Genomic DNA, 26,912 nt, shown 5'->3' on the forward strand with positions numbered 1-26,912 from the left:
GTTGTAATCCCATACCGGACAAAAAAGCGCAGCAAGCAGCGTTTTTCGGTCAGACATGGGATGCGGAGCAAGACGGACCTACAATGTAAGTCAATGGTGCCGGATCGTTTTTTTTGGACACAAAATAAAACGGATTCACCACCCATTGACTTACAATGGTTTTAGAGACGGATCTGTCATGACATAACAGATGCAGGCGGTTGTATTATCAGTAACGGAAGCGTTTTTGCTAAACCCTGCCGGATCCAGCAAAAATGCAGATCTGAAAGTAGCCTAAATTATGGCAAACCATTCCTGTCTAATCAGTGCTTGGAGTTTATCTTAATTTCTGTGTTTTTGTTTTTCCAATAAATTTTTGAGGATTGACAACATGTTCTCAGCGGGATTGAGATCTGGGGAGTTTCCTGGCCATGGACCCAAAATGTCAATGTTTTTTTTCACACAGACTCTTACTTATCACTTTTGCCTTGTGACATGGTCTTCATCATGCTGAACAAAGCATTTTCCATGATCAAATTCCTCCTGGATCGTTGGGAAAAGTTGATGTTTTGATCCCATTCTTTATTCATGGCAGTGTTCTTAGGCAAAATTGTGAGTGAGCTGACTTCCTTGGATGAGAGGCAACCCCACGTATGAATGGTCTTAAGATGCTTTACTGTTGACATGATACAGCACTCATGGCAGTGCTCAACTTTTCTTCTCTGGACAATAATTTTTCCAGATGTATGAAGGGAGCTTCATCAGAGAAAATTACTTTACCCCAATCCTCTTCAGTCCAATCCCTGTAATTCCTGCAGCATATCAGTTTGTCCTTGATGTTTTTCTATGAGAGATAAGGCTTCTTCGCAGCCCTTCTTGACACCAGGCCATCCTCCAAAACCCTTTGCCTCACTCTACGGGCAGATGCACTCACAACTGCCTGCTGCCATTCCTCAGCAAACTCTGCATTGGTGGTGACCCGATCCTGTAGCTAAAATCTCTTTAGGAGACAGCTGGCACTTACTGGACTTTCTTGGGCACCCTGAAGCCTTCTTCACAGCAGTTAAACATCTTTCCTTGAAGTTCTTCATGATCCCATAAATGTTTGACTTAATTGCAATTTTGCAAGCAGCAGTGTCCTTGCCTGTGAAGTCCTTTTGGTGCAAAGCAATAATGAGTGCATGTGTGTCTTTAGAAGTAAACATGGTTAACAGAAGAAGACAAAGATTTGAAGATTCATCACCCATTTTAAAGTAAACAGACTGCTTTTCTGATTCAATCAGCATGATAGAGTGATATCAGCGGCCTTGTCCTTGCTAACACTTTCTCCTGAGCTAATGAGAAGATCACTGAAATGATGTTAGCAGGTCATTTTTGGAAGGGCTGAAATGCAGTGAAAATGTTTTCTTGAGATTAAGTTAATTTTCATGGCAAGCAATGACTTTGCAATTAATTGCAATTCATCTGATCACTCTTGATAACATTCTGAGTTAAAGGCTATGTACACCTTTGGGGGCAATTTTTTTTATTATTGCATTTGTACTAATTATGAGCTAAAAATATTTTTTTTCAGTTGGTCTTTATTAAAAATATGGAGTCATTTTCTCTGTACAGAGCTGAGATGCTCTACTAGCATCAGAATTTTCTCTCTGCTCCGTCAGGCAGGTAGCTGACAGGCTCCTCTTCTCTGCTCTCAGACCCTATAAACACTCATCAAAGCTCAATCGTATCTTACTGATAAGAATGTGTTTATGACCTTCTAGTAATTTAAAGGCTATGTACACCTTTGGGAGTACATTTCTTTATTATTGTATTATACTTATTTTGGCCTAAAAATATATTTTTTTAATTGGTTTTTATTAACAACATGGAATCCTTTTTTCTGTACAGAGCTGACATGCTCTACTAGCTGCCTGTGGATTTTTATGTCATTTCCGTCATCAGAGGAGCAGATGGACTCCTTATCTCTGCTCTTTGCCCTTATAAACACTTATCAAAGCTCATTCCTTGTCTTACTGATAAGAATGTGGCTTAAATGAGTGTCTGTGACCTCTCAGTAGTTTAGAGATAAGGCTTATTAGATGAACGGCACAAAGTGAGAGTGAAAGTACCGGTCACACAGTTAGAAAAACAGTTAACCCTTTGTGATGGAACAGCTCAATATTTTTAATAAAGACCAATTGGAAATATGATTTTTAGCCAAAAATAAGTTAAATACAAATATAAAAAAATTGACTCCAAAGGTGTACATAGCCTTTAAAGATAAGAGTTATTAGATGACCGGCACAAGTAGGATGCACACAGCTACTATAGAAAACAGTTAACCTTTTGTGACAGAATAGCTAAATATTTTTAATAAAGACCAATTGCAAAAAAATTATTTTTAGCCCCAAATGAGTAAAATACAATCATAAAAAATTGCGCCCAAAGGTATACATAGTTTTTAATACAAATTGCCACCATAAAACCTGAAGCTACAAGCAAATTTTGTGAAAACCAAAATTAGTGTCAGTCTCAAAACTTTTGGCCATGACTGTACACCACAGATATATCTCATCAATAAGTTGATCAACTGTACAGGAAAACACAACAGGCTACACTTTCCTTTAAAAGGGGTTATCCCATGATTAATGTGAGAGATGAAAATCAGACATCATATAGTACATGACAAACTCTTTCTAAAAAAAAGCTAGAACCAGCCCTGTACCTGACATGGGTCCAGAGATCTCCACAATTATTCCTCTAATTGCTTTGCTAACTTTATTTCGAGCTAGCAGCTAAGAGGGCATGTCCTTTCTCAGCAGGTGTGTTCTTTCTGCTGCAGCTCTCTCCCCATCAGAGCTCGGGGGTGTCCTTTCTGCTGCATAACTCTCCCTGTCACAGCTCAGGAGCATGTCCTTTGTGCTAAAGCTCACTCCCCATCACAGCTCAGACAGCATGTCCTTTCTGCAGCAGCTCTCTCTCTCTGTTAGTGTCTCGGCTTTTAACAATAGATAAAGCTGGTGGCAGTTAAAGGATAGCACTGAGCATGTGTGACCGCCTCAACCAGGTGGACCGAGAAATAAGGAAAATAATGAACAACAGTTTGCGCTACACATATGCATTATATTGAATAAGTCAGTGGCTTTACTAAATTTTGAATTACGTACAATTATAAAAGTATTCAGATCTAGGTCCTGGTTTGAAGAATATAGAATATATTTCATGGGACAACCCCTTTAATGGTACAACAATGTGTGGGACATGCCAAAAGGACCTGCCGAACGGAACATGTGGCAGGCTGTCAAATAGAAATTGAATTGGTGTTACTGAACTACAGAGTACATTTAGCGGCACAGATTGCCTAGTCTGCCTAGGCCACCAAAATACCAGCCCAGCATGATGCTACTCATTTGAGACTGACTGCTTACTAGGATTAAACTGTCGAACAGCTAGAGCCATTGTCAGGTAGCATCTACTTGGCAACCCCTTTGCAGATGACTTACGGTCGGTGGAAAACATATCTTAAAGGAGGTAGGGATGAGCCAGGGAGCTTGACGGTACTCAAGCTACACTTCTTCCTATTCTGCCATAGGAATGAATCACTTTGGTAATTATAAATGTAAGTGAAGAGCTTTTTAGAAATATTTTTGGAATATCTAAAAAACCTATAAATTCTCCCAATCATGAGCCTTTACTTAAATGTCAGCCACTTTTTGGGGTTCTCTAACAATATTTTATCGATGCTTTGCTGGGATATGCCTCTCAAAAGCATTTTGGGTACAATATTGTTGAGAATGTGTGAGTATCCGTGTCCTCCATATTTTACCAGCCTGTTTTTGGTATGTATATCATGAGAGATAACAATCCTTTCGTCATAGCCTTCATTGACCAAGGAGCTGATCCTGAAAAACAAAAAGACGCTAGTGGTCACATTACTTCATCAACATGAAGAGAAATATGACACAATCAAAAGGAGTTAAGAAATGAGGAGAAAGCGTTAAAGAATAATAGTCAGAAAATTTTGCAAAGCCAAGCCCAAGGTTCTAGACTCCATCGGCACTCCACTAAGAGGCAACATTTCAGAAGGTCTTACCACAAGGGCCAGAATGACAAATTTATTCCAAGGAGTTTGAAACTACTCCTCTAAAAAGTTTTAATACGTCTTAGAAGAACTTCCAAAAGACAGGCCTCTCGAGCTTTAGCTAAGGTCAGCATCTAAGATTCAACAATAATAAAAGTGAAGGGGCAATAATGGCATCTAAGTATCAAGATGGAAATTGGTATAATCCAACAGTAACCTAGACCAGGGATAGAGAACTCATGCCTCATGTCACGTCACTTTGGGCAAGCCGCAGAATTTTCTCGGCACAGGAACTGTGGCACTTCCGATCCAATGGTAGGAGAAGGGTAATCCTCATAATTCAATCGTATGGTAAATTGTGTTTGTTCTCCATTAAAGTTTATTGTTTTTCCCCCCCATTTTTTAGGCTCCATCTTGTGGCTCTGGTAAGCCCCATGCACTGTTGAGGGCCTCCAGACCCTGCCAATATGGTTGAGCACCAGGCACCATAGTATGCACAACGAGGTGGCAAGCATTACAGGCTGAACTAGATGGACACAGGCTGAACTAGATGGACAGATGTCTTTTTTCTGCCTTATAAACTATGTTACTATGCTAACTGGCAAATGTTCTGGCTCTGAGCATTGTGCTAGTACGTTGAGAAGAGGTGGCAGAAGAGTTGATAAAAACATAGAGTTGACATCAGAGTAGTGGCATGTGGCAGTGATTGAGTCTGATGGCAGAGGGATCTACTGCTAGTAAGCTATGCCGAGAGGCAATTTAAAGCCACCACGAGACTAGCCGGTGAGATGGAGACAAAGTCAACAGTGTGAAGTTGTGCAGCAGCAGGCACAGTGCAGCATCCCTACTAAGTGACTGGTGCAACCCTGTGGAATATAGGAGCAGACTATGGTAATGACCCCAGAGACCCACAGAGACACATCAGGACGGGCAAGCAGTAATAATCACTTTGGCACAGCCCGATTCTGGTGAAACCTCAGGTGGATTGTTAGGTTGCTGGCCCAGCATAAGGACCACTCAGAAATTGTTTAACCTCAACCGTGTACATCATTCAAGGGATAGTCCACTTAAAAATGCACCAATGCTCCACTTCTTACTGGTGATTTTGCAACTGTTACTGGGGATCTTGTTACTAGCTAGGGCAAGACAGTGCCAACTGTAAATTACAGTATGGGAAAAGTCACAAGCAACCTTAAGGCCATCACAATCAACCATGTCAGATTCTTTGCAATGGTCGCAAAGCTGTTTGATACTTAGGTAGAAGAGCAGCAGTTTCAATACTTTATTTTACAGTCATGGCTATATTTCAAGTTTAGCAAGCAGAGAACTGTCAGTACAATGGTTATAATAAGAGGGTAGATTACAGACGGTTGGTGACTCAATAGTTATTGATAAATATACAGTCGGTAGCTGCTCTGAAAGATACCAACAAGTCAATGAAGGAAGAATCTTGCGATTAATCAAGTTAATTAGCAGAATAAGTGCTGGAATTGACTGCCAGGCGCTTTGATGGGTTAACATCTCTAAACCCTTTAATTAACCAGAGCGCTCAATACCGTTAAATTATAGACAAGAGTCTATGGCAGTAAATGTTTCAAGAAGCAGCAAATCATGTTTGACCAAATTGCAAAAATAAGTAAGAAAATGTAAAAAATAAAAAATCTGCTGATTGAGTTTTTTGTGCATTAACATCATACAAAATAATCAATTATGAAAGCAAATGGAAATCAGTAATGAGGCAAAAGGAGAGAGGACCCTGCCACTAAGAACCAACTATTCTAAAGGGAATTACACAAACTGCGTGCTATGGTTAACACCATGTAATGAAGGTGTGCTCATTCTAGAACAGGGATCAGCAACCTCCGACACTCCAGCTGCTGCAAAACTACAACTCCCAGTATGCACACTTTCTTGGCTTTTCTTGTAACTCCCATAGAAGTGAAAGGAGGATTCTGGGAGTTGTAGTTTTAGAACAGCTGGAGTGCCAGAGGTTGTTGATCCCTGTTCTAGAACAAAAATTAACCTTTATAAAAGCAGCTTACCAAGGCCATCTTTAAGAGCACAGTCTCAAATCGGTTCACATTCAGCAGTGACTTCCACAGGGGTCAGTATTGGAGAGGTCACAGTTACCAGTGGGCTGCCACAGGGGTCAGTATTGGAGAGGTCACAGTTACCAGTGGGCTGTCACAGGGGTCAGTATTGGAGAGGTCACAGTTACCAGTGGGCTGTCACAGGGGTCAGTATTGAAGAGTTCACAGTTACCAGTGGGCTGTCACAGGGGTCAGTATTGGAGAGGTCACAGTTACCAGTGGGCTGTCACAGGGGTCAGTATTGGAGAGGTCACAGTTACCAGTGGGCTGTCACAGGGGTTAGTATTGGAGAGGTCACAGTTACCAGTGGGCTGTCACAGGGGTCAGTATTGGAGAGGTCACAGTTACCAGTGGGCTGTCACAGGGGTCAGTATTGGAGAGGTCACAGTTACCAGTGGGCTGTCACAGGGGTCAGTATTGGAGAGGTCACAGTTACCAGTGGGCTGTCACAGGTGTCAGTATTGAAGAGTTCTCAGTTACCAGTGGGCTGTCACAGGGGTCAGTATTGGAGAGGTCACAGTTACCAGTGGGCTGTCACAGGTGTCAGTATTGAAGAGTTCTCAGTTACCAGTGGGCTGTCACAGGGGTCAGTATTGGAGAGGTCACAGTTACCAGTGGGCTGTCACAGGGGTCAGTATTGGAGAGGTCACAGTTACCAGTGGGCTGTCACAGGGGTTAGTATTGGAGAGGTCACAGTTACCAGTGGGCTGTCACAGGGGTCAGTATTGGAGAGGTCACAGTTACCAGTGGGCTGTCACAGGGCTCAGTATTGGAGAGGTCACATTTACCAGTGGGATGCCACAGGGGTCAGTATTGGAGAGGTCACAGTTACCAGTGGGCTGTCACAGGGGTCAGTATTGAAGAGTTCACAGTTACCAGTGGGCTGTCACAGGGGTCAGTATTGGAGAGGTCACAGTTACCAGTGGGCTGTCACAGGGGTCAGTATTGGAGAGGTCACAGTTACCAGTGGGCTGTCACAGGGGTTAGTATTGAGAGGTCCAGTACCAGTGGGCTGTCACAGGGGGTAGTAGTGAGAGTCACAGTTACCAGTGGGCTGTCACAGGGGATCAGTATTGGAGAGGTCACAGTTACCAGTGGGCTGTCACAGGGGTCAGTATTGGAGAGGTCACAGTTACCAGTGGGCTGTCACAGGGGTCAGTATTGGAGAGGTCACAGTTACCAGTGGGCTGTCACAGGGGTCAGTATTGGAGAGGTCACAGTTACCAGTGGGCTGTCACAGGGGTCAGTATTGGAGAAGGTCACAGTTACCAGTGGGCTGTCACAGGGGTAGTATTGGAGAGGTCACAGTTACCAGTGGGCTGTCACAGGGGTTAGTATTGGAGAGGTCACAGTTACCAGTGGGCTGTCACAGGGGTCAGTATTGGAGAGGTCACAGTTACCAGTGGGCTGTCACAGGGGTCAGTATTGGAGAGGTCACAGTTACCAGTGGGCTGTCACAGGGGTCAGTATTGGAGAGGTCACAGTTACCAGTGGGCTGTCACAGGGGTCAGTATTGGAGAGGTCACAGTTACCAGTGGGCTGTCACAGGGGTCAGTATTGGAGAGGTCACAGTTACCAGTGGGCTGTCACAGGGGTCAGTATTGGAGAGGTCACAGTTACCAGTGGGCTGTCACAGGGGTTAGTATTGGAGAGGTCACAGTTACCAGTGGGCTGTCACAGGGGTTAGTATTGGAGAGGTCACAGTTACCAGTGGGCTGTCACAGGGGTCAGTATTGGAGAGGTCACAGTTACCAGTGGGCTGTCACAGGGGTCAGTATTGGAGAGGTCACAGTTACCAGTGGTCTGTCACAGGGGTCAGTATTGGAGAGGTCACAGTTACCAGTGGGCTGTCACAGGGGTCAGTATTGGAGAGGTCACAGTTACCAGTGGGCTGTCACAGGGGTCAGTATTGGAGAGGTCACAGTTACCAGTGGGCTGTCACAGGGGTCAGTATTGGAGAGGTCACAGTTACCAGTGGGCTGTCACAGGGGTTAGTATTGGAGAGGTCACAGTTACCAGTGGGCTGTCACAGGGGTCAGTATTGGAGAGGTCACAGTTACCAGTGGGCTGCCACAGGGGTCAGTATTGGAGAGGTCACAGTTACCAGTGGGCTGTCACAGGGGTTAGTATTGGAGAGGTCACAATTACCAGTGGGCTGTCACAGGGGTTAGTATTGGAGAGGTCACAATTACCAGTGGGCTGTCACAGGGGTCAGTATTGGAGAGGTCACAGTTACCAGTGGGCTGTCACAGGGGTTAGTATTGGAGAGGTCACAGTTACCAGTGGTCTGTCACAGGGGTTAGTATTGGAGAGGTCACAGTTACCAGTGGGCTGTCACAGGGGTCAGTATTGGAGAGGTCACAGTTACCAGTGGGCTGTCACAGGGGTCAGTATTGGAGAGGTCACAGTTACCAGTGGGCTGTCACAGGGGTCAGTATTGGAGAGGTCACAGTTACCAGTGGGCTGTCACAGGGGTTAGTATTGGAGAGGTCACAGTTACCAGTGGGCTGTCACAGGGGTCAGTATTGGAGAGGTCACAGTTACCAGTGGGCTGCCACAGGGGTCAGTATTGGAGAGGTCACAGTTACCAGTGGGCTGTCACAGGGGTTAGTATTGGAGAGGTCACAATTACCAGTGGGCTGTCACAGGGGTTAGTATTGGAGAGGTCACAATTACCAGTGGGCTGTCACAGGGTCAGTATTGGAGAGGTCACAGTTACCAGTGGGCTGTCACAGGGGTTAGTATTGGAGAGGTCACAGTTACCAGTGGTCTGTCACAGGGGTTAGTATTGGAGAGGTCACAGTTACCAGTGGGCTGTCACAGGGGTCAGTATTGGAGAGGTCACAGTTACCAGTGGGCTGTCACAGGGGTCAGTATTGGAGAGGTCACAGTTACCAGTGGGCTGTCACAGGGGTCAGTATTGGAGAGGTCACAGTTACCAGTGGGCTGTCACAGGGGTTAGTATTGGAGAGGTCACAGTTACCAGTGGGCTGTCACAGGGGTCAGTATTGGAGAGGTCACAGTTACCAGTGGGCTGTCACAGGGGTCAGTATTGGAGAGGTCACAGTTACCAGTGGGCTGTCACAGGGGTTAGTATTGGAGAGGTCACAGTTACCAGTGGGCTGTCACAGGGGTCAGTATTGGAGAGGTCACAGTTACCAGTGGGCTGCCACAGGGGTCAGTATTGGAGAGGTCACAGTTACCAGTGGGCTGTCACAGGGGTTAGTATTGGAGAGGTCACAGTTACCAGTGGGCTGTCACAGGGGTTAGTATTGGAGAGGTCACAATTACCAGTGGGCTGTCACAGGGGTCAGTATTGGAGAGGTCACAGTTACCAGTGGGCTGTCACAGGGGTTAGTATTGGAGAGGTCACAGTTACCAGTGGTCTGTCACAGGGGTTAGTATTGGAGAGGTCACAGTTACCAGTGGGCTGTCACAGGGGTCAGTATTGGAGAGGTCACAGTTACCAGTGGGCTGTCACAGGGGTCAGTATTGGAGAGGTCACAGTTACCAGTGGGCTGTCACAGGGGTTAGTATTGGAGAGGTCACAGTTACCAGTGGGCTGTCACAGGGGTCAGTATTGGAGAGGTCACAGTTACCAGTGGGCTGCCACAGGGGTCAGTATTGGAGAGGTCACAGTTACCAGTGGGCTGCCACAGGGGTCAGTATTGGTGTTGTGCCCTCTTCTTGCAGAGTAGACTTGCTTCCACATTTTGTCAGGGCCTCACCCACCGTCCCTTAATCCTGTACCATTAACCCTGAGAATTACAGACAACTTAAGCAAAAGCCTATGACGGATCTCAATACCGGAAAAGAGAAATGCTCGTGTGAAAGTAGCCTTAGATTTTGCAGAGAGAGACTTTGGAGAGAGAGAAAGATAGAGGGATGGCATACTACAACCCCCATCGTTGTTGCTGTCTATACATTGCCATCAGCGAAGATTTGCACTGTGAACAGTTTGGAACTGTTGAATGTCCCTCTACTCCTCTAGCATCATTCGCCACAGCGTCTACATTTCCTGCCTTCTCGCTGCCAGAGCCACTACCACCCCCATCCTCCGTTCTGCTCCTCCCAGGGTTGCTGTAAACCTTCTTTTAAAGGTTCCATTTACATTGCGAGTAATATATTTTTAGAAAGCTATCAGGCGGCGGCAGTTTTGGTGCCCGTACTTACGTTCTGATCCTGTCATTGTCGCTGGGCATATCCACGGCTGTATTAAACTGATAGTTCAGCATTTCTGTTCCGAACAAATCATATTCCAGGTACGACCCCAGTGCGGCAAACTCCAGCAGCGTCTTCTCATCAAATATAGTCCTAGGACGAAGAGAAGTGACGGTGTTATTACTTACATGTTGACATTAGGTATTTTCCATTAAGAAGGATTAAGTCTCTCTATATAAACAGCCAGGTAGTGATTATATAAGGTGGTCATTTTCCTCGCGCCCAGATTAATTACATGGATATCGTTACCCAGGACAATCAAGGCTCGAGCGGGATCTCCATAATACATTTCATACTGGATATACAGGAGATTTAATTTCCCCTGGTAATTTTACTCTTAACGGGTGAGTAAAATGTAATGTATGCATTGTTAGGCCTGGGTTACTGGGTCCTGCATGGTTGTCCTACCATGGGCAAAATGGCTCCAACCGCAGTACCAAATGATTGCTGCACTGAGTTCCAGACCAACTGCTTCCTATATAGTTGCCGGAACGCGCGTGAGGGAAGTACTTTTTAACCCCTTTAGTGACCTTATTTTAGCCTTAAGGACCAGTAATATTTTCCCCTTTATTTTTTCTTCAATTTAGCTATATGAGACCTTGAATTTTGCGGGACGAATTGTAGATTTTTTAGGAACCGATTTGGGGTACATATAGTGTATTAAATAACTTATTATTTTATTTTTAAGGCTAATTTCACACTAGTGTTAAAACCATCTGGCAGGCTGCTTCGGCGGAGGAACAGCCTGTCAGAGTTCATCGTATACAAGGAACTCCGGCAGGCTGTTCCTCTGCCAGAACAGCCTGCCGGATGGTTTTAACACTAGTGTGAGACTTGCCTTAGGGGGGAAAGATTAAAAAAACTGCAATTTTAATATTATTTTTGTGATTTATTTTTATACAGTGTTCACTGTGTGGTATAAGTAATGTGATCAATGTATTGTGTAGGCCAGTACGATTACGATAATGCAACATTTTTATTATAATACTCGCATAATTAAAAAAAAAATGTTTTTGTGACAACATAACCATGTGAGGGCTAATATATTAGTTATTACTCTGTAGTGATAATTGTTATCATGAGAGAGGCTGATTTGTTATCTCCTCCCTGCAGGCTCCTCCCTATCTCCCCTCTCCTCCTACAGGTTGGCCAAGATTAAAGCCAACTGAAGGGTGGGAGGTCTGCTTTAACCTTTCATATCTCAGGTCTGTAGAAGATAGAGATATGGTATTTTTTGAAAGCTGACAATCTAAACTTTAAAAAAAGACCAGGACCAGAAATGCAGCATTAGCCCCACAACATCGGGAGATATACTGTGTGCTTTAGAAATCAGGTTTGGAGTGAAACCAGCTTTCAAACAAGACCAAGTTTATATCGTTATCGTCTACAAAGCTCAAGATATGAAAAGTTAAAGCAGCCCTCACACTATTGCATGAACTCAGCAAGGGCTGAACTGTTAGGTCCTTTTCTCAAAACTTTAGATGAGCTTTGGCAAGCCTCTTAGGGGGTTAAAGGGGTTGTTCCATTAAGATAACTGATCCGCTATCCGCAGCATAAGTGTCTGGTCAGCAGGGCTCCAACTGCTGGGACCCCTGCCAATCACAACAACAGGGGTCCATGCTCCCTCATTTGTTGTCACATATCCCTTATCCTCGATCGGGGTGGGGATTAAGTTGTTTTGATGGAATAACGCATTTAAGGGACTGCTAAGAAGCGGTTTTAGTCATCTGAGTTTTTATATGTAGGGTAACTAGTCTGATAATTGGAGCTTCAGATCATGCTGGGAGTTCCTGCTCTGAGAGAGACAGGCAGAGCTGTTTCATTTAGTGTTTAGGCACAGAGTTGTTTATATGACTCGTGCAGAGAACTCAGTGAATTGGGTTACCATGCAAATAAATATTACAATTATACAGTATCTATATTTTTTTTGTTTCTATTGACTTTCACACATTGTGTCTTCTTACAACTTTAAAGCATCTGATATGGGCCTTTTAGTACATACAGTTACTGTCCTTACCACAGAAATAATCAGCCTTATATCAAGAAGCGCCTTGAGAAAAAACATGACTACCACAAGGGAACGCACTGCTTACACTACAGTACCTATCAAGATGAGACATCACAGTCTTGGAGATATCAGCCCCTGCCTCCTGTAGAATGCGCACAATCTGGAAGGGAGCCTCGCTGTTTCTGCCAGGATGAATATTCACAGGACATCCAAGCTGTGTCTGAGCCTCAGCCGTCGCCTGAAGAATTCTCTTTTCACTGTCAGTTAGTGGCCATGAGCATCCAATCTCTCCGATTATTCCACATTTTATATCTGTCCCATCTGCTCCTTGGAGAACTTCATCAACTAAAACCTCAGTCAGCTGAGGAGGAAATGGAGAAAGAACGAGAAGAGGATCTTAGAACGAAGGCAGCAGAAATTAGTAATACTGTCACAGTTCAACCTGGCATCCAATAGTCCAGAATTTTTTTTTAATATCTGAAATCCCACAAAGATGAAACTCCTTCAAATAAAAAGCAAAGTGGTGGTGACTGATTTTATATCAGAAATATGTTTTGGACTGTGTTCCCGGAGGTTCACATATGGTCTAACTACCTTTGTGTGAACATCTGATAATCCGCAGTATTTTATAATCCAGCTAAATGGTTTGCCCAAAATTATAAAAAAAACTTTGGCGCAGGCAGGTGGTGGTGGTTTAAAATAATAAATAAGCATTACTTACCTGTTTATTCCCTGCCACTCCAGCCCTGCTTTTCCAGTCCTCAACACTGGTCATTGATTTTAGGGAAGCTTTGATATTACCTCAACAGCATATGGCCCCTGCAGCCAATCACTGGCTTCAAAGGCACACTGTTGAGACCAATAATTGGCTGCAGTGGTCATATGTAGAGATGAGCAAAGTTCTCTAAAATTCGATTTGGCTAATTACCTTGTCATGAAGCGCATTTCTTTGTAAATATCAGGTGCAATGACACAAACAGAAAAATACAAGAGCATTTTTCTGTTGGCAAAGTAAAAAAAAATGACCTTATCTATCCATTTATTTTATGCACTTATATAGCGCTACTATATTTCACAGCGCTTTACAGGCATTAGCATTCCCTTCAAACTCTATGGTACTCATGAAAATAGCCAAGCACTGTACACTGTTATCTGTAGCAGTCTCATATGTTTATAGGGAACACGGGACCCTGGAACTGACACCTATTCCAGTCATTCTGAGACAACCTCTTCAATAAACTAACGATAAACATCTTATGTCCACAGGATAAGTGTAAGGCTACATGCACACAACCGTTCAGTTTTTTGCGGTCCGCAAATCGCGGATACGCAAAACACGGATGGCGTCCGTGCGCATTCTGAAATTTGCGGAACGGCACGGACAGCCTTTACTATAACTGCCTATTCTTGTCCGCAAAGCATGTTATTTATTTTTCGCGGGGCCACGGAACGGAGCAACGGATGCGGACAGCACACGGAGTGCTGTCCGCATCTTTTGCGGCCCCATTGAAGTGAATGGGGCCGCATCCGAGTTGCCAAAACTGCGGCTCGGATGCGGACCAAAACAACGGCCGTGTGCATGAGGTTAAAGTGCAAGATCGCTGGTGGCCCAACAGCATCAAGGCTTCTACTATTTAGATTCTGACAAATCTCATTTCTTGAGATTTATTTTAGATGAATAAGAGAGAGGCCAATGTGTAATGCTAATGTTTAAAGAGATGTGCAAATCAATGTTACTTTCAAAAGTAGAGAAAAACTGAGTGATTTATACCAGCAGATGTAACATAGTTAATCAAAATCAATGCTTAGCCTTTTAAACAGGCTGTAAAACATAACTCTGCTAATAGCTAAGCCAGGATCTCATCTGAAAATAGCTCTTTTCAGGCAATTACCATTGAGCAGAGAAAATCTCTAGCTACCTTTGTCGGTGTCTGGAGGAGTACTCTTTCTCATTATGAAGAGTACCTAGTATGCGTGGGTAGGCCAGGCAGCGTTGCTGTGGTTTTCTGGAAAAATATATGCAAATTAGCATACCTGACATCTGATTAGCTTTCTTTTTGGAGGAAAGGTTAATTTGAACATCTTTTTGACAAACTGAAATATATGCAAATTAGCTTTTCTTCCAAAAATAAAAGAAAGATAAGTCTCTCTGATGTCAGCAGAAGTCATATATGCTAATTTGCATACATTTTCTCAGAAACCTAGAGAAGTGTTACCTGACCTACAATACTCCTCAGGCATACTAGGCTCTCTCCATAATGAGAAAGAGTACATCTAAACCCCAATAAAGGCCTCTCAGCTAGCTAAGCCAATTTTCTCTGCTCTAGGGTAATGACCAAAAAAGATTTATTTGCAGATGGGATGTTAACTTAGCTATTGGAAAAGTAATGCTTTATAGCCTGTTTAAACCGCAGAGGACCCCCACCGTACATGTACAGCGCTGGTGGACGTGACTTAAGGACCAGTGCCGTACATGTACTGCAGGCTGATCGGGCGGGTGCAGGAGATGACAGCTGGGCCCCTGCTGCATACACCGTATTAACCCCTTCTATGACGGAGGCATAGAAGGGGTTAATACGGTGTATGCAGCAGGGGCTCAGCAAAACTGACCGCAGCATGCAGATGGTTTACAGAGGGTACAGGTTCTCTCCACTTCCCCATCGGGTACCTGCACTGCAGTGATGGGGATCCAATGGCAGGGAAGGCAGCCCGATGCCTTCCATTATACGGAAGATGGGGATCAGACCTCCAGAAGTTGAAATCCCAGAGTGGGACAAAAATTAAAAGTAAAAATAAAAAAGTTTAAAAAAAGCATTTTCCACAATAAAAAAACTAAGTTTCAAGTAAAAAAACTGTCCCTTTACCATAATACAACACATAAAATTGTAAAAGAAAAAATAGAAAAATAAAATAAAAACAGACGTATTAGGTATTGCCTCGTCCGTAACGACCGGCTCTATAAAAATGTGACATGAATCACCCAATCACCTGAACGCCGTAAAAAAAAAAAAAAACCTGTTCTAAAACAAGCATTTTTTGTCACCTTACATCACAAAAAATGTAATACCAAGTGATCGCATAGTCATATGTACCCCAAAATAGTACCAATCAAACCAGCATCTCATCCCGCAAAAAAATTAGCCCCTACATAAGGCCTCTTTCACACTTGCGTTGTCCGGATCCGGCGTGTACTCCACTTGCCGGATTTACACGCCGGATCCGGAATAACGCAAGTGTACTGAAAGCATTTGAAGACGGATCCGTCTTCAAAATGCTTTCAGTGTTACTATGGCACCCAGGACGCTATTAAAGTCCTGGTTGCCATAGTAGGAGCGGGGAGCGGGGGAGCGGTATACTTACAGTCCGTGCGGCTCCCGGGGCGCTCCAGAATGACGTCAGAGCGCCCCATGCGCATGGATCATGTGATCCATGCGATCACGTGATCCATGCGCTTGGGGCGCCCTGACGTCACTCTGGAGCGCCCCGGGAGCCGCACGGATGGTAAGTATGCTGCTCCCCGCTCCCCACTACACTTTACCATGGCTGCCAGGACTTTAGCGTCCCGGCAGCCATGGTAACCATTGAGAAAAAGCTAAACGTCGCATCCGGCAATGCGCCGAAACGACGTTTAGCTTAAGGCCGGATCCGGATGAATGCCTTTCAATGGGCATTCATTCCGGATCCGGCCTTGCGGCAAGTGTTCCGGATTTTTGGCCGGAGCAAAAAGCGCAGCATGCTGCGCTATTTGCTGCGGCCAAAAAACGTTCCGTACCGGAACGGAAGACATCCTGATGCATCCTGAAGGACGGACTGTCCATTCAGAATGCATTAGGATAATCCTGATCAGTATTCTTCCGGCATAGAGCCCCGACGACGGAACTCTATGCCGGAAGACAAGAACGCAGGTGTGAAAGAGCCCTTAGACAATCGGCCAAAAAATAAAAAAGAATATCTCAGAATATGGTGAAAATAAAACATGATTTGTGTTTAAAAAATGCTTTATTATGTAAAACTGAAACAAAGAAACATAAAAGTAGACATGTTTGATATTGTTGCGTCCATAACAACCTTCTATATAAAAATAGCACATAATTTAACCTGTCAGATGAACACTGTAAAACACAAAACATTAAAACAGTGCCAGAACAGCCAATTGTTATTACCTCACAAAAAGCGTAATACGGGGCAATCAAAAATGATATGTACCCCAAGATAGTACCAACAAAACTGCCACCTTATCCCGTAGTTTCCAAAATGGGGTCACTTTTTTGTAGTTTCTACTCTAGGTGTGCATCAGGGGGTCTTCAAATGTGACATGGTAACTTAAAATTATTTCCGTGAAATCTGCCCTCCAAAAACCATATATCGCTCCTTCTCTTCTGCCCATACAGCAGTTTACGACCACATATGGGGTGTTTCTGTAAACTGTAGAATCAAGGTAATAAATATTGAGTTTTGTTTGGCTGTTAACCCTTGCTTTATTACAGGAAAAGCTGCCCAAAAAGTGAAATTCTGAAATTTTATCTACATTTTCCTTTAATTCTTGTGGAACACCTAAACGGTTAACAAAGTTTGTAAAATCAATTTTAAAATAACTTGAGGGGTGTAGTTTCTAAAATGGGGTCATTTATGGGGGTTTCCATTATGCAAGCCCCACATAGTGACTTCAGACCTAAACTGGTTCTTAAAGGGGTTATCCAATGTCATAAACAGCCCCCCCATGTGCCGGGCCCCTCACACGGAATATACTTACCCCGCTCTCCGATCCCTGTGCTGCTCCTGGTCCCCGCACCGCTGCTGCTTCTCCTTGTACATGGATGAAAACATCCGGTTTCGGGGGGGAGCAGCCAATGGCAGGCGGTGACGGGGATGAGTGGGTGACGCTAGGGAGGCTTGTACAGGGAGAAGCAGCAGCGGCGGTGTGTGGACCAGGAGGGGCGGAGGGAGTGGGGCAAGTATATTCCATGTGAGGGGCCTGGCACATGGGGGGCTGTTTATGACATCGGATAACCCCTTTAAAAAAGTAGGTTTGGGAAATTTTCTTAAAGATTTTAATATTTTCTTCTAAAATTCTAAGCCTTCTAACGTCCCAAAAAAAATAATTAAATGGCATTTACAACAAAATGATCCAAGCATAAAGTAGACATATGGGGAATGTAAAGTAATAACTGTTTTATGAGGTATCATTATCTGTTTCAAAAGTAGAGAAATTGAAATTTGGAAAGTTGAGAATTTTTCCAATTTGTTGGTGAATTGGGGATTTTTTTTAAATAAATAAAAATGAAATATTTTGATTGAAGTTTTGTTTTCCATTATCATGAAGTACGATGTGTCACGAGAAAACAATTTCAGAATGGCTTGGATAAGTAAAAGCGTTCCAAAGATATTACCACATAAAGTGACACGTCAAATTAAAAAGAAAAAAAAAAAGGCCTGGTCCTGAAAGGGTTAAAAGGATAGCTGTGTAACATCTGTTAGTGTAACTCATTTTTTTGGTCCTTTTGGAAGGAAAACTGGTTTGCCTGTTTCTTTTTTTAATACTGTGTTGCCAAGATTAATTAAAAGGATGCGCTAACGCAGAGTATACCTTAATAACCTGACATTTAATGGCAGGGAGAGGTGCGACCGGGAAATTTGCTCTGCATATGACATTATATTTCCCACTAATAGGAGGCTCATTGTGTTACCGGCTGAAATGAAGAACAAGGAAGATCCTGTCAGCCTGAATGAGCCCTGAAAGTACAGAAGATCCTCAAATTATAGAGCATAAAATCCACATAACCATTTTAATGAACGTGTCTAAGACTTGGAATCCAAGTACGGTGTTACTAATCTTCCAAGCCAATCTGTCAGCTTAGTATGCTGCCCTGCACAGCAGAAAAAAATAATAGTGCCCTCAGGGGTAGACTGTACCACAACACAAACCAAGGACAGGCTTGAAGACCCAGAGATCAGGAGGGCTGCTGTTGGTCACAAGTGGTTATCTGAAAAACAAAACTAAAAAACTACCGTCTGTGGAGCTGGATCAACTGCAGAGGGACCCAGGGGTAAAAGGGTCCCTTCCAGGTGTATGCATTAACAGAAGTGCCTAGGCTTCCATGCTAAGAGCTGGGAGTGGAGCTTAGCGGTGTAATGGGTGGAGTTTAGCAGTGTGATGGGGCGGAGCATAGTCATGTGACAGGGCAGACCTTAGCGTGTGAGAGGGCAGAGCTTAGCAGTGCGACATAACTTTTCTGAGTGCCGTTTAGCTACTAGGAGGGCTACAAATGCACACCGGACTTCTACAGGCAGGGATTGTCTGGCTATTGTGTACCTCATAGTTTTTAGTGAAGGTATTCTTGTATACATAAGAGATAGGAAATATAAAGGAAGGTCTTATACTTTTCCGTCCTGCTGGATTCACTACTAACATTTGCTCAAAAAACTGCATCAAACAATGCAGTGCTTTCTTTTGCTTGTTTTTTTTCCTTCAATCCACTCATTATAGGTATTTCTGTCTAAAATTTAAAACAAATGGCAAATGTGTTTATTTGTTTATGGGGAAAAAAAAATGATGAGTGACAACCAATATGGTTGGCACTAGGGCTCCCACTGGGTTCTTGGAGCCTAGTTGTGAAGTAACACATCTCCCATTTTCCCTTTCCGTTTACAGTAAAAAGGATTTGTCTTCTGAAATCTGATAAAAATGGATTTTCAGAGAGTATAATATTGTTGACCTATACTTAGGATAGGCCATCAATACATGGCTGGCCACCTTGGGGTACTTAAGGTAACTTCCCACGGGTCTGCTAGTGTCCAGCTGTTCTATGTTTGCCTGTGTACCAACATCTACCTGTTTTCTGGATTTGACCCTTAGCTGCCTGACCCGATCCCCCTATTTTGGATCTCAGATTTATCAGATAGCACAAACTGCCTGCGCTGTCCCTGACTACAGTTTTGCCTGATCCCTTGGTGCTCCACATCAGTGTTCCTGAACTTCTGTCAGTCAGCTGCCACTTGAACAGAGTCTACTCTAAGAAGTAATGGCCTGCAGCAAAGTTCAGATCCCAGTCCAGATATGGATAAAAGGGTGAATACCAGGTGGCCACTTAGATAATGCCTTTCGGAGTAGCCCCAAGCCAAAGCTGTTCAAGTGGAACTTTATACCAAAAGGCCTTATGTGCTCTTCTCTGTTTTAGGTAGCCATAGACGTTCAATGTGCTGCTATATAGCGCCTCTATACAGCACACCATTCTAGACCAGAATACTTCCATAAGACAATCTATGACTGAACGTGGCTCCATTTGTCATAAAAACCCCTTTGCACATCATAGTACTGTATACCTTCAGAGACGTATGGAGGAACTTAGGGGACTAATGATTTCAGTGAACACTGTAGTACAGATCTATACAACACAAGTTTGTAAATTCAGAACAACTTCTCATTTATAGTTTAAAGTGTTGAGCGAATCGAAGTATCCGAGGTGGACTTTGATCCAAATTTTCTGAAAAATTCTATTCGGCGTGAAGCTGAATTTCCTCGTGCTTCATGGTAACAAATCAATTTTCCCTGAAATGGCAATTAAAAAAAAATTCATACTCACCTCATCCATTTGAGCGCGAAGAGGCCTCCTCGACCATCTTGATTGAAGATCCTGCGCAAAATCATATGATCCCACCGAGTGTGATGACATCATCATCATCAATATTTCGATGGATACCTTCCATTTCTCTGCATATATGACTCTCTTGTTTGTGCCACAAAAATCTGCTTTTTCAGCTTTCCAACCTCTCTAATGTACATTCAGCAAGCTAATTAAATTTGTCTCAAAGATTAAAAAAGTATGACACATTTTTATACATTTTTCACAGAGTACCACCCAAATCTAAAACGTAGCCTTTAATACATTCATTAAAACAACCCCACAAACAAATAAACAAGTACAAAAAACAAATAATGATGAATACAATCGGGACATGGTTGTCCTAAATCCTCCAAGATACTGGAAGGGGCTGTTCTTTAGGTGGGGTAATAGCAATCAATTAGGGATCTTTCCCTAGTGCTCACCCTGTGCTCTAGATATCCCTGCCTAAAGAACGGAATGGCCGCCCCGATAGGGGCAATCCCGTATTCAGGATCCTCCTGTACGCCCTAGGATGGCCCTGTAGACAGGTGACACAGGCAAACTTTGATACTGTGCCCAATGCGTATATTCAGTGGCCTATTCTAGATACATAAAATAATAAATGCTGAATACATAATGTTGTTCCAATCAATTCTGAGATGTACAGATATGCAATAAAAAATACTCAAAATATATAGCAATAATCCAGTGGATGCCAAGTACACTGTTCACCAGTTTAGGTTCTTTGCCGTGGGCACCTAAGCCATAAAAGTTGACAGCACCTTGCTTTAGGCCCCATAACTCCAACGCGTTTCGCCAAAAGTAATTATTTGGGCTCATCAGGGGACACTCAACACAGTGTCCCAATAGGCATCATACATAGGTAAAGATTTGTTATCTCACTGATAGCAATACAATAATGATATAGAAGGTGATTCACATCAAGTAATTAAGGTAAAAAATGATGATAATAATAAGCCATATGTCTAGCAATTATTTTATGTACCTGCTCAACAGACTTTGACCGAGTCCCAGGACTATGAGTTGCATCCACGTAGAATCCAGCCCCCGAGATAATGTGGACACCAGTCTCCTGCGCAAGCATTTTAAGGGTCTTTACGTCTCTGCTGATTCCAGTAGTGGTGTTTTCCACTATACAGCCTCCACTGGCGGCCTTAAAGGCAATGAGCTCTTCTTTTATTGCATCCACTTCCTGATTCAGGAGAAGGTTCTCCTTATTGCTGTATGGATTTTGCTTTAGCCAGAACAGGTTCTTCATAATGATGGGTCCATCGGACAAGTTGGCTTGATGTGCAGGTGGTGGACAATAGCAGCATTCAAAAGTCATTGTCAAGTGTTCGTGAGTCATGGTGTATCCAAGCTGATCTGGGGGGATGAGCCCTAAAACGGTCTGTATTCTGCCGCTTAAAGATGACATGTTCTTTACTCCAAAATGACTAGAAGAGAAAGTGAAGATGCAATGAGTAAGAAACATCTAGTCAATACAATCGCCTGTAACTAAGGCTTTATCTCATTATATGCATTTGCTATGAATAATTATTATGTCTTAGTATTTCATTTTATTATGTCTTATTATTTCATGATAGCAAAAGGATAATGAACACAAAAACAACTAAAAATTATCTCTGGGAATGTCCAGATGTTCAGGATTTGTAGAAAGAAGTACAAAAATGCATACATGATATTTGGCACATCGAGATACCATTACACCACAGAGATTTGACAGTAGATGATCCAAACGTAACGGAACCTGTCATCACTGTCACGATGACCACAGATGGCCAACAGATCTACAGACTAGGTGTATCTCCGGGATATGACTGTGTGTTAGTTCTTGAGATATTTTTAAAGGGTCCAGGCCCAGCCCACGTAGGCCTCCTCTTAGTCGTGCGGCTAGAGGCTGAGTAATTATATGCACAAAAGTCTCCAGCTATATCTCAGTTTTGTAGATTGAGCCATAATGTTTGGTAGATATCTCCTAGAAAGATGCTATGACCACCAGATTTCCAATCATATTTTTACCAGTCTAGGGATATCACACATGCCTATGAAATATGAAGAACTGGAACCGATATTTGATGATCAGGTTCCCCAAAGCCGAAACTTCTGGGACTTGCAAACAGAGAAGTGTCTGAATCTTTTGATTATGAATATCTTGGTGAATTATTCCCAACATGAATTATGGCTGGGTTTTCAAATATTACATGTTCTTTTGTCTAGTACAGATAGCTACACCATATACACCCCATGTGATTTGGAGAGCAGATGTCTCATATCCCTCTGTTAGCACCCAGGTCAGAATAGCAATTCACAAACGACCTTTTATTCTTGTTGGTCACCTGAACTAATTTATTTACCTTCCTGGAAATTTAATTAGCACACCTCTGTGCAGGAACATGCAATCAGGTCTGGATTTGCGCATAGCTGGTATAGGAATGCATGACTCGTTGGGAATCCGGGTCTGCCCACATGAGTCTTAGCAGGTGGCACGCTACTTTATCAAAACTTTTTCCTTAATGCCCGCATAAAATAGGACAATTTCCTAAAAGTGTTTCCTGTGGCACCGGTTACAACACTGGCAATGAGAGAGATAATAACACAACCATTTACTGCTGATATACAAAGTGGACAGAGAAAGACTCAAACAATGGAACAAAAATATATTGTTCATTCTTTTACACAGGATGAAATATGGGCACTCAAGAGCTCTTCTGAATACACGACTTGTTATAAACACAGAGATCCTAAAGTTATACTGGAAAGACTGGAGATGTAGCTGGAGGGGGCCTTTGTGCGGTCCCCTGAGGAAGAGGGAAGCTGTGTTCATTTTCTTTCATCTGTTACATGGTTTTTAAAAATACAATAGAAAGGAAGACAATGTGGAAGGTAGAACTGGAGAGTCAAGGAAATATTTTTCCATGGTGCAATGACACATTGAATCTGTATGATGTATATGCATGTACTGTACAATCCGGATGTGGTCTTCAATAAAAATGTCAAAAAGACCCAACTGATACCAAACTTATCATCTTGATTATAGGTATTTAAAGGTAAAGTATAAATATATATATATATATATATATATATATATATATATATATATATGTATTTGAGAATATGTTTGCTTATAACACAGCTCAACATACTCCACAATCTTAAAATTCAAATTCTGGCAAAATAGCACTACCAGAAAAATAAAAAAAAAGAACACCAGGAAATAGTTAAGATTAAAGTGCATCTGCAAATGAGCCTCTAGGAGCAACGGAGGTGTTGCCATTAAACCTAGAGGCTCCACTCTCTCTGCAACTGCCGTGCCCTCTCCACAGGGCCAGGCATAATGATGTTTCCCCTGCCTGGCCCTGTCAATTAAAATGGATAGGACACAGCAGTTGCAGAGAGAGAAGAGCCTCTAGGTGTAATGGTAACGCCCCCATTGCTCCTAGATGCTCATTTGCATATATTAAAACTTCATTTTGCTCGGCAATGCGGGCACATATGAACATGGGACCAACACAGATGTCTTCAGCTGCCAAGCGCACATGTAACAGGTCAGCCAGTTTCGTAGGCTCAAAACTGCTGACAGATACAATTTTTCAAAATGGCATTGCTGACTTTTGGCTACTTTCACACTAGCGTTTTAGTTTCGGTATTAAGATCCGTCATAGGGGCTCAATACCGGCAAAAAAAGGCTTCAGTTCTGTCCCCATTCATTGTCAATGGGGATAAAAACTGAACTGAACAAAACTGAATGCTCGAAAATGCATTCCGTTCCATTTAGTTGCGTTCCCATACCGGAGAGCAAGACGGATCCAGCATGACCCCCGATGCAAGTCAATGGGGACGGATCCGTTTAACTCTGACACAATCTGACACAATAGAAAATGGATCCGTACCCTATTGACTTTCAATGGAGTTCATGACTTATCCGTCTTGGCTATGTTACAGATAATATAACCGGATCTGCTCATAATGGATGCAGATGGTTGTACTGTATTATCAGTAACAGAAGCGTTTCTGCTGAGCCCTGCCGGATCCAGCAAAAGAGCTAGTATGAAAGTAGCCTTACATGTAGTGATCAAAGTTCCAAGATCCTTACTTTACATACAGATGCTCCACAGACTTTTGTGTCAGGCATCACTGTTGATTTTGTCTCACAGCACTGTTTTTCACCTTCTCTCTTACAGGACTGTGAAAAGGGCAGAATAATGGGACTTCGAAAAGCTGGATGGTCCATCCATCAAATCTCAGAAAGAGTTGGATGAGAAGCTTCTGTATCGGTGGTATAGACAGTGGTGAAGGAGGGCACCCACACATATAGAGAGGGTTCTGGACAGTGAAGACAGATGCATACCAAGATGGTGGTATAAGAGCTGCTGTAACTCAAAGGACAGCCTCATCATAAGTTGGTTCCATAGTAGCCTGTGTAGTAACTGCCCGGACCATAAGAAAACATCTTGATGTAGGACTGCATTTATGCACTCTGATAGCTTGTTTGCCACTGACCCTTCATCATCGCCAAGAGCACCTTCACGTGTGCCGAGAGACCCCATTGGAGGCATGAATGGCAAACGATAGTCTTCAGTGATGAAAGAAGGTTCTGCTTTGGCACAAATAAAGGCAGCATCAAAACTCTCAGGAGGGCTGGAGAGCACCTCCTTCCATCATGCATTGTGTGGAGACACACAGGACCAACACCAGGTGTCATGATGTAGGGAGCCATCAGCTACAATGCATGTATCCCTCTGATATTCAAGGAGGGAACATTGACAAATCTTTAGTAAGGTCAGGACATCGTGGAACCAGTCATACTTAGCTTTTTTTTACTCAGTTAGTAGATGTGTTGTTCCAACAAGATAGCGCCCAGCTATACACTGCCCGCACCACACAGCATGCTCAGGGTATCCAGCACCTCTCTTGGCCAGCTCGAAGACCAGATATCTCCACTACTGAGAAAATCTTGGATTGGATGAGGCAACACAGCAGCCAACAACCACCTTGGTTGAACTACAGGTCCAAGTTGCAAGAGCTTGTAATGACATACACCAGAGTGGCCGCCTGTATCACAGCAAGGAAAGATGCCACCCAGTATTAATGTGCCCCTGCCTCATGATATATCCTGCTGCAGAACCCAAAATAAAGGGGCACCAAAATAAATTCTTTATGATGATCAACTCTACCAGGCAATGTGCCTGGTTTAATAGGGTTGATCATGTTGGTGCTCTTTAAGGAAATATTCTTCGCTCAATACATAGGGGGTCATTTACTATCCAGAAATATGCCTATATATGCCATAAGTTATCTGCACTGCAATCTGCCACTTTTCCCTGCTCACGCCAGGTTTTTAAAAAGTTGGCATGTCGTGGGCGGGGAAGGGGATGGGTCGACTATGCCTGTTTTAAGCGTAGAAAATGGTCTAAATGTAAGACAGCAAGGAACCTTTAGACTGGCGATGGATACGCCGAAGTTATGGAGAGGCCGGCGCCTTTTCATAACTTCGGTAGAACCGTCGCTAGCTAAAGGGGCTATTAAGACTGGCGTCTAAAACTCCGGTCTTAATAAATGACCCCTATCGTTTCTAGTGCAGAATATCTCCATAGTATGGAGGCAACGTATGGTGGCACATGGAATGTCTATAGCTCCATAATACAGGGTTGAAAGCCTAATTAATTGTAGTTGCCGAAAATCACATACTACAAATCGCCCACCACTGAAAGCAGAAACAAAAAGGTAGACATGAAAGAATCTATCATTAAATGGGTTGTCCCATTAAAAATATTCTACTGTTTTTAAACCAGCACCTGGATCTGAATTCTTTTGTAATTGCATGTAATAAAAATTTTTGCATAGCCAGTGAGTTATTCAATATAAAGTATCTGTATAGCGCCACCTGCCCTTTATTTTTTTTCTTATTTCTTTGTCCTTCTCACTAAGATGGCCGCACATGCTCAGTTTCATCCTTTAGCTTCCTCCGGAGCTGTGATAGGGAGAGCTGAGACACGCCCCCTAAACTGCAACAGAAAAGACACTCCCCTTGAGCTGCCAGCTTAGTATAAATCTAATCAGTGCAATAAATGGGAAGATCTCTGGATCCATGTGAGGAACAGGGCTGGTCCTAGCTTTGTTAGAAAGAGATGGTCATGTACTATATGATGTTTTTTATTTTTTACATTAATCATAGGATAACCCAGGATTCTTTTTTCCTTTTTTTTAAATCTTTATTTTGACCCATGGCTCTAAGTTTACGATACAATATTATACTGTGAATCTAAGAAAGCAGCTTCACCAGGTCCCATTTAATCCGGCTATGTTTTTCCGCGTGCCCTTGAGATTTCAGGCAAATTTGCCAGCAGGAAAAAGAACGCTCGATACTGATAAATAATCCAGATTAGAAGAGAATATTACATTTATTGTGTGCTCCCTAAAATACATCCACCAGGCCTGCACTTACAGTATTGATAAATTTGCTGAATTTTCCAATCTGCAAATGTCAAAAAGAAACGTGAAAGTGAATTTTTTTCCCCTTAGAATATTGCTCTACTTCTTCATGTCGTCAATGTTTACGAGTCGGAATAAGGTTTTATCACTGAGCCAGAGGACTTCATTCTGAGCTCAACATTTTACAGCCTGAGATGAATGTGTTTATAACCAGTCTTGTAGACCGAATGCATCTGAAACTCTCCATAAGTTAGAAGACCAACTTTTTTTTTTACAACTTTTAAAGTTTTAATACAGGTACTGTAACTTTACATCTTCCCTTAGGAACCAGCAGGACGATGACATTGATAAATAGCCAGATGACCAAGCAACTGAAAAATAGTCCTGGAATGCCATTATGTTTCGGTATCTGTACGCAGAAATTTAGCATATGACCAGATTCACTCAGTCATAATATGGCCACACTGTAGACTTTGCATTCTGGCCGTAAC

At 42.9% G+C, this 26,912-nt stretch overlaps 1 protein-coding gene across 1 annotated transcript in view; it reads right to left on the minus strand.

The window, feature by feature from the left end:
- Positions 1 to 2,294: 2,294 nt before the first annotated feature.
- PTER (phosphotriesterase related) overlaps positions 2,295 to 26,912 on the minus strand; it is a 67,780-nt gene continuing 43,162 nt past the window's right edge. The window contains exons 2-5 of the mRNA XM_044294104.1: positions 20,972 to 21,422; positions 12,457 to 12,722; positions 10,306 to 10,446; positions 2,295 to 3,863 (exon numbers count right to left, since the gene is read on the minus strand). Of these exons, the coding sequence (XP_044150039.1) occupies positions 3,653 to 3,863; positions 10,306 to 10,446; positions 12,457 to 12,722; positions 20,972 to 21,403 (1,050 nt within the window). The 5' untranslated portion in view covers positions 21,404 to 21,422 and the 3' untranslated portion in view covers positions 2,295 to 3,652. The remainder of the gene's footprint in view (positions 3,864 to 10,305; positions 10,447 to 12,456; positions 12,723 to 20,971; positions 21,423 to 26,912) is intronic.

Source organism: Bufo gargarizans, chromosome 5 (genome assembly GCF_014858855.1).
Source record: "Bufo gargarizans isolate SCDJY-AF-19 chromosome 5, ASM1485885v1, whole genome shotgun sequence".
NCBI lineage: Eukaryota > Metazoa > Chordata > Amphibia > Anura > Bufonidae > Bufo > Bufo gargarizans.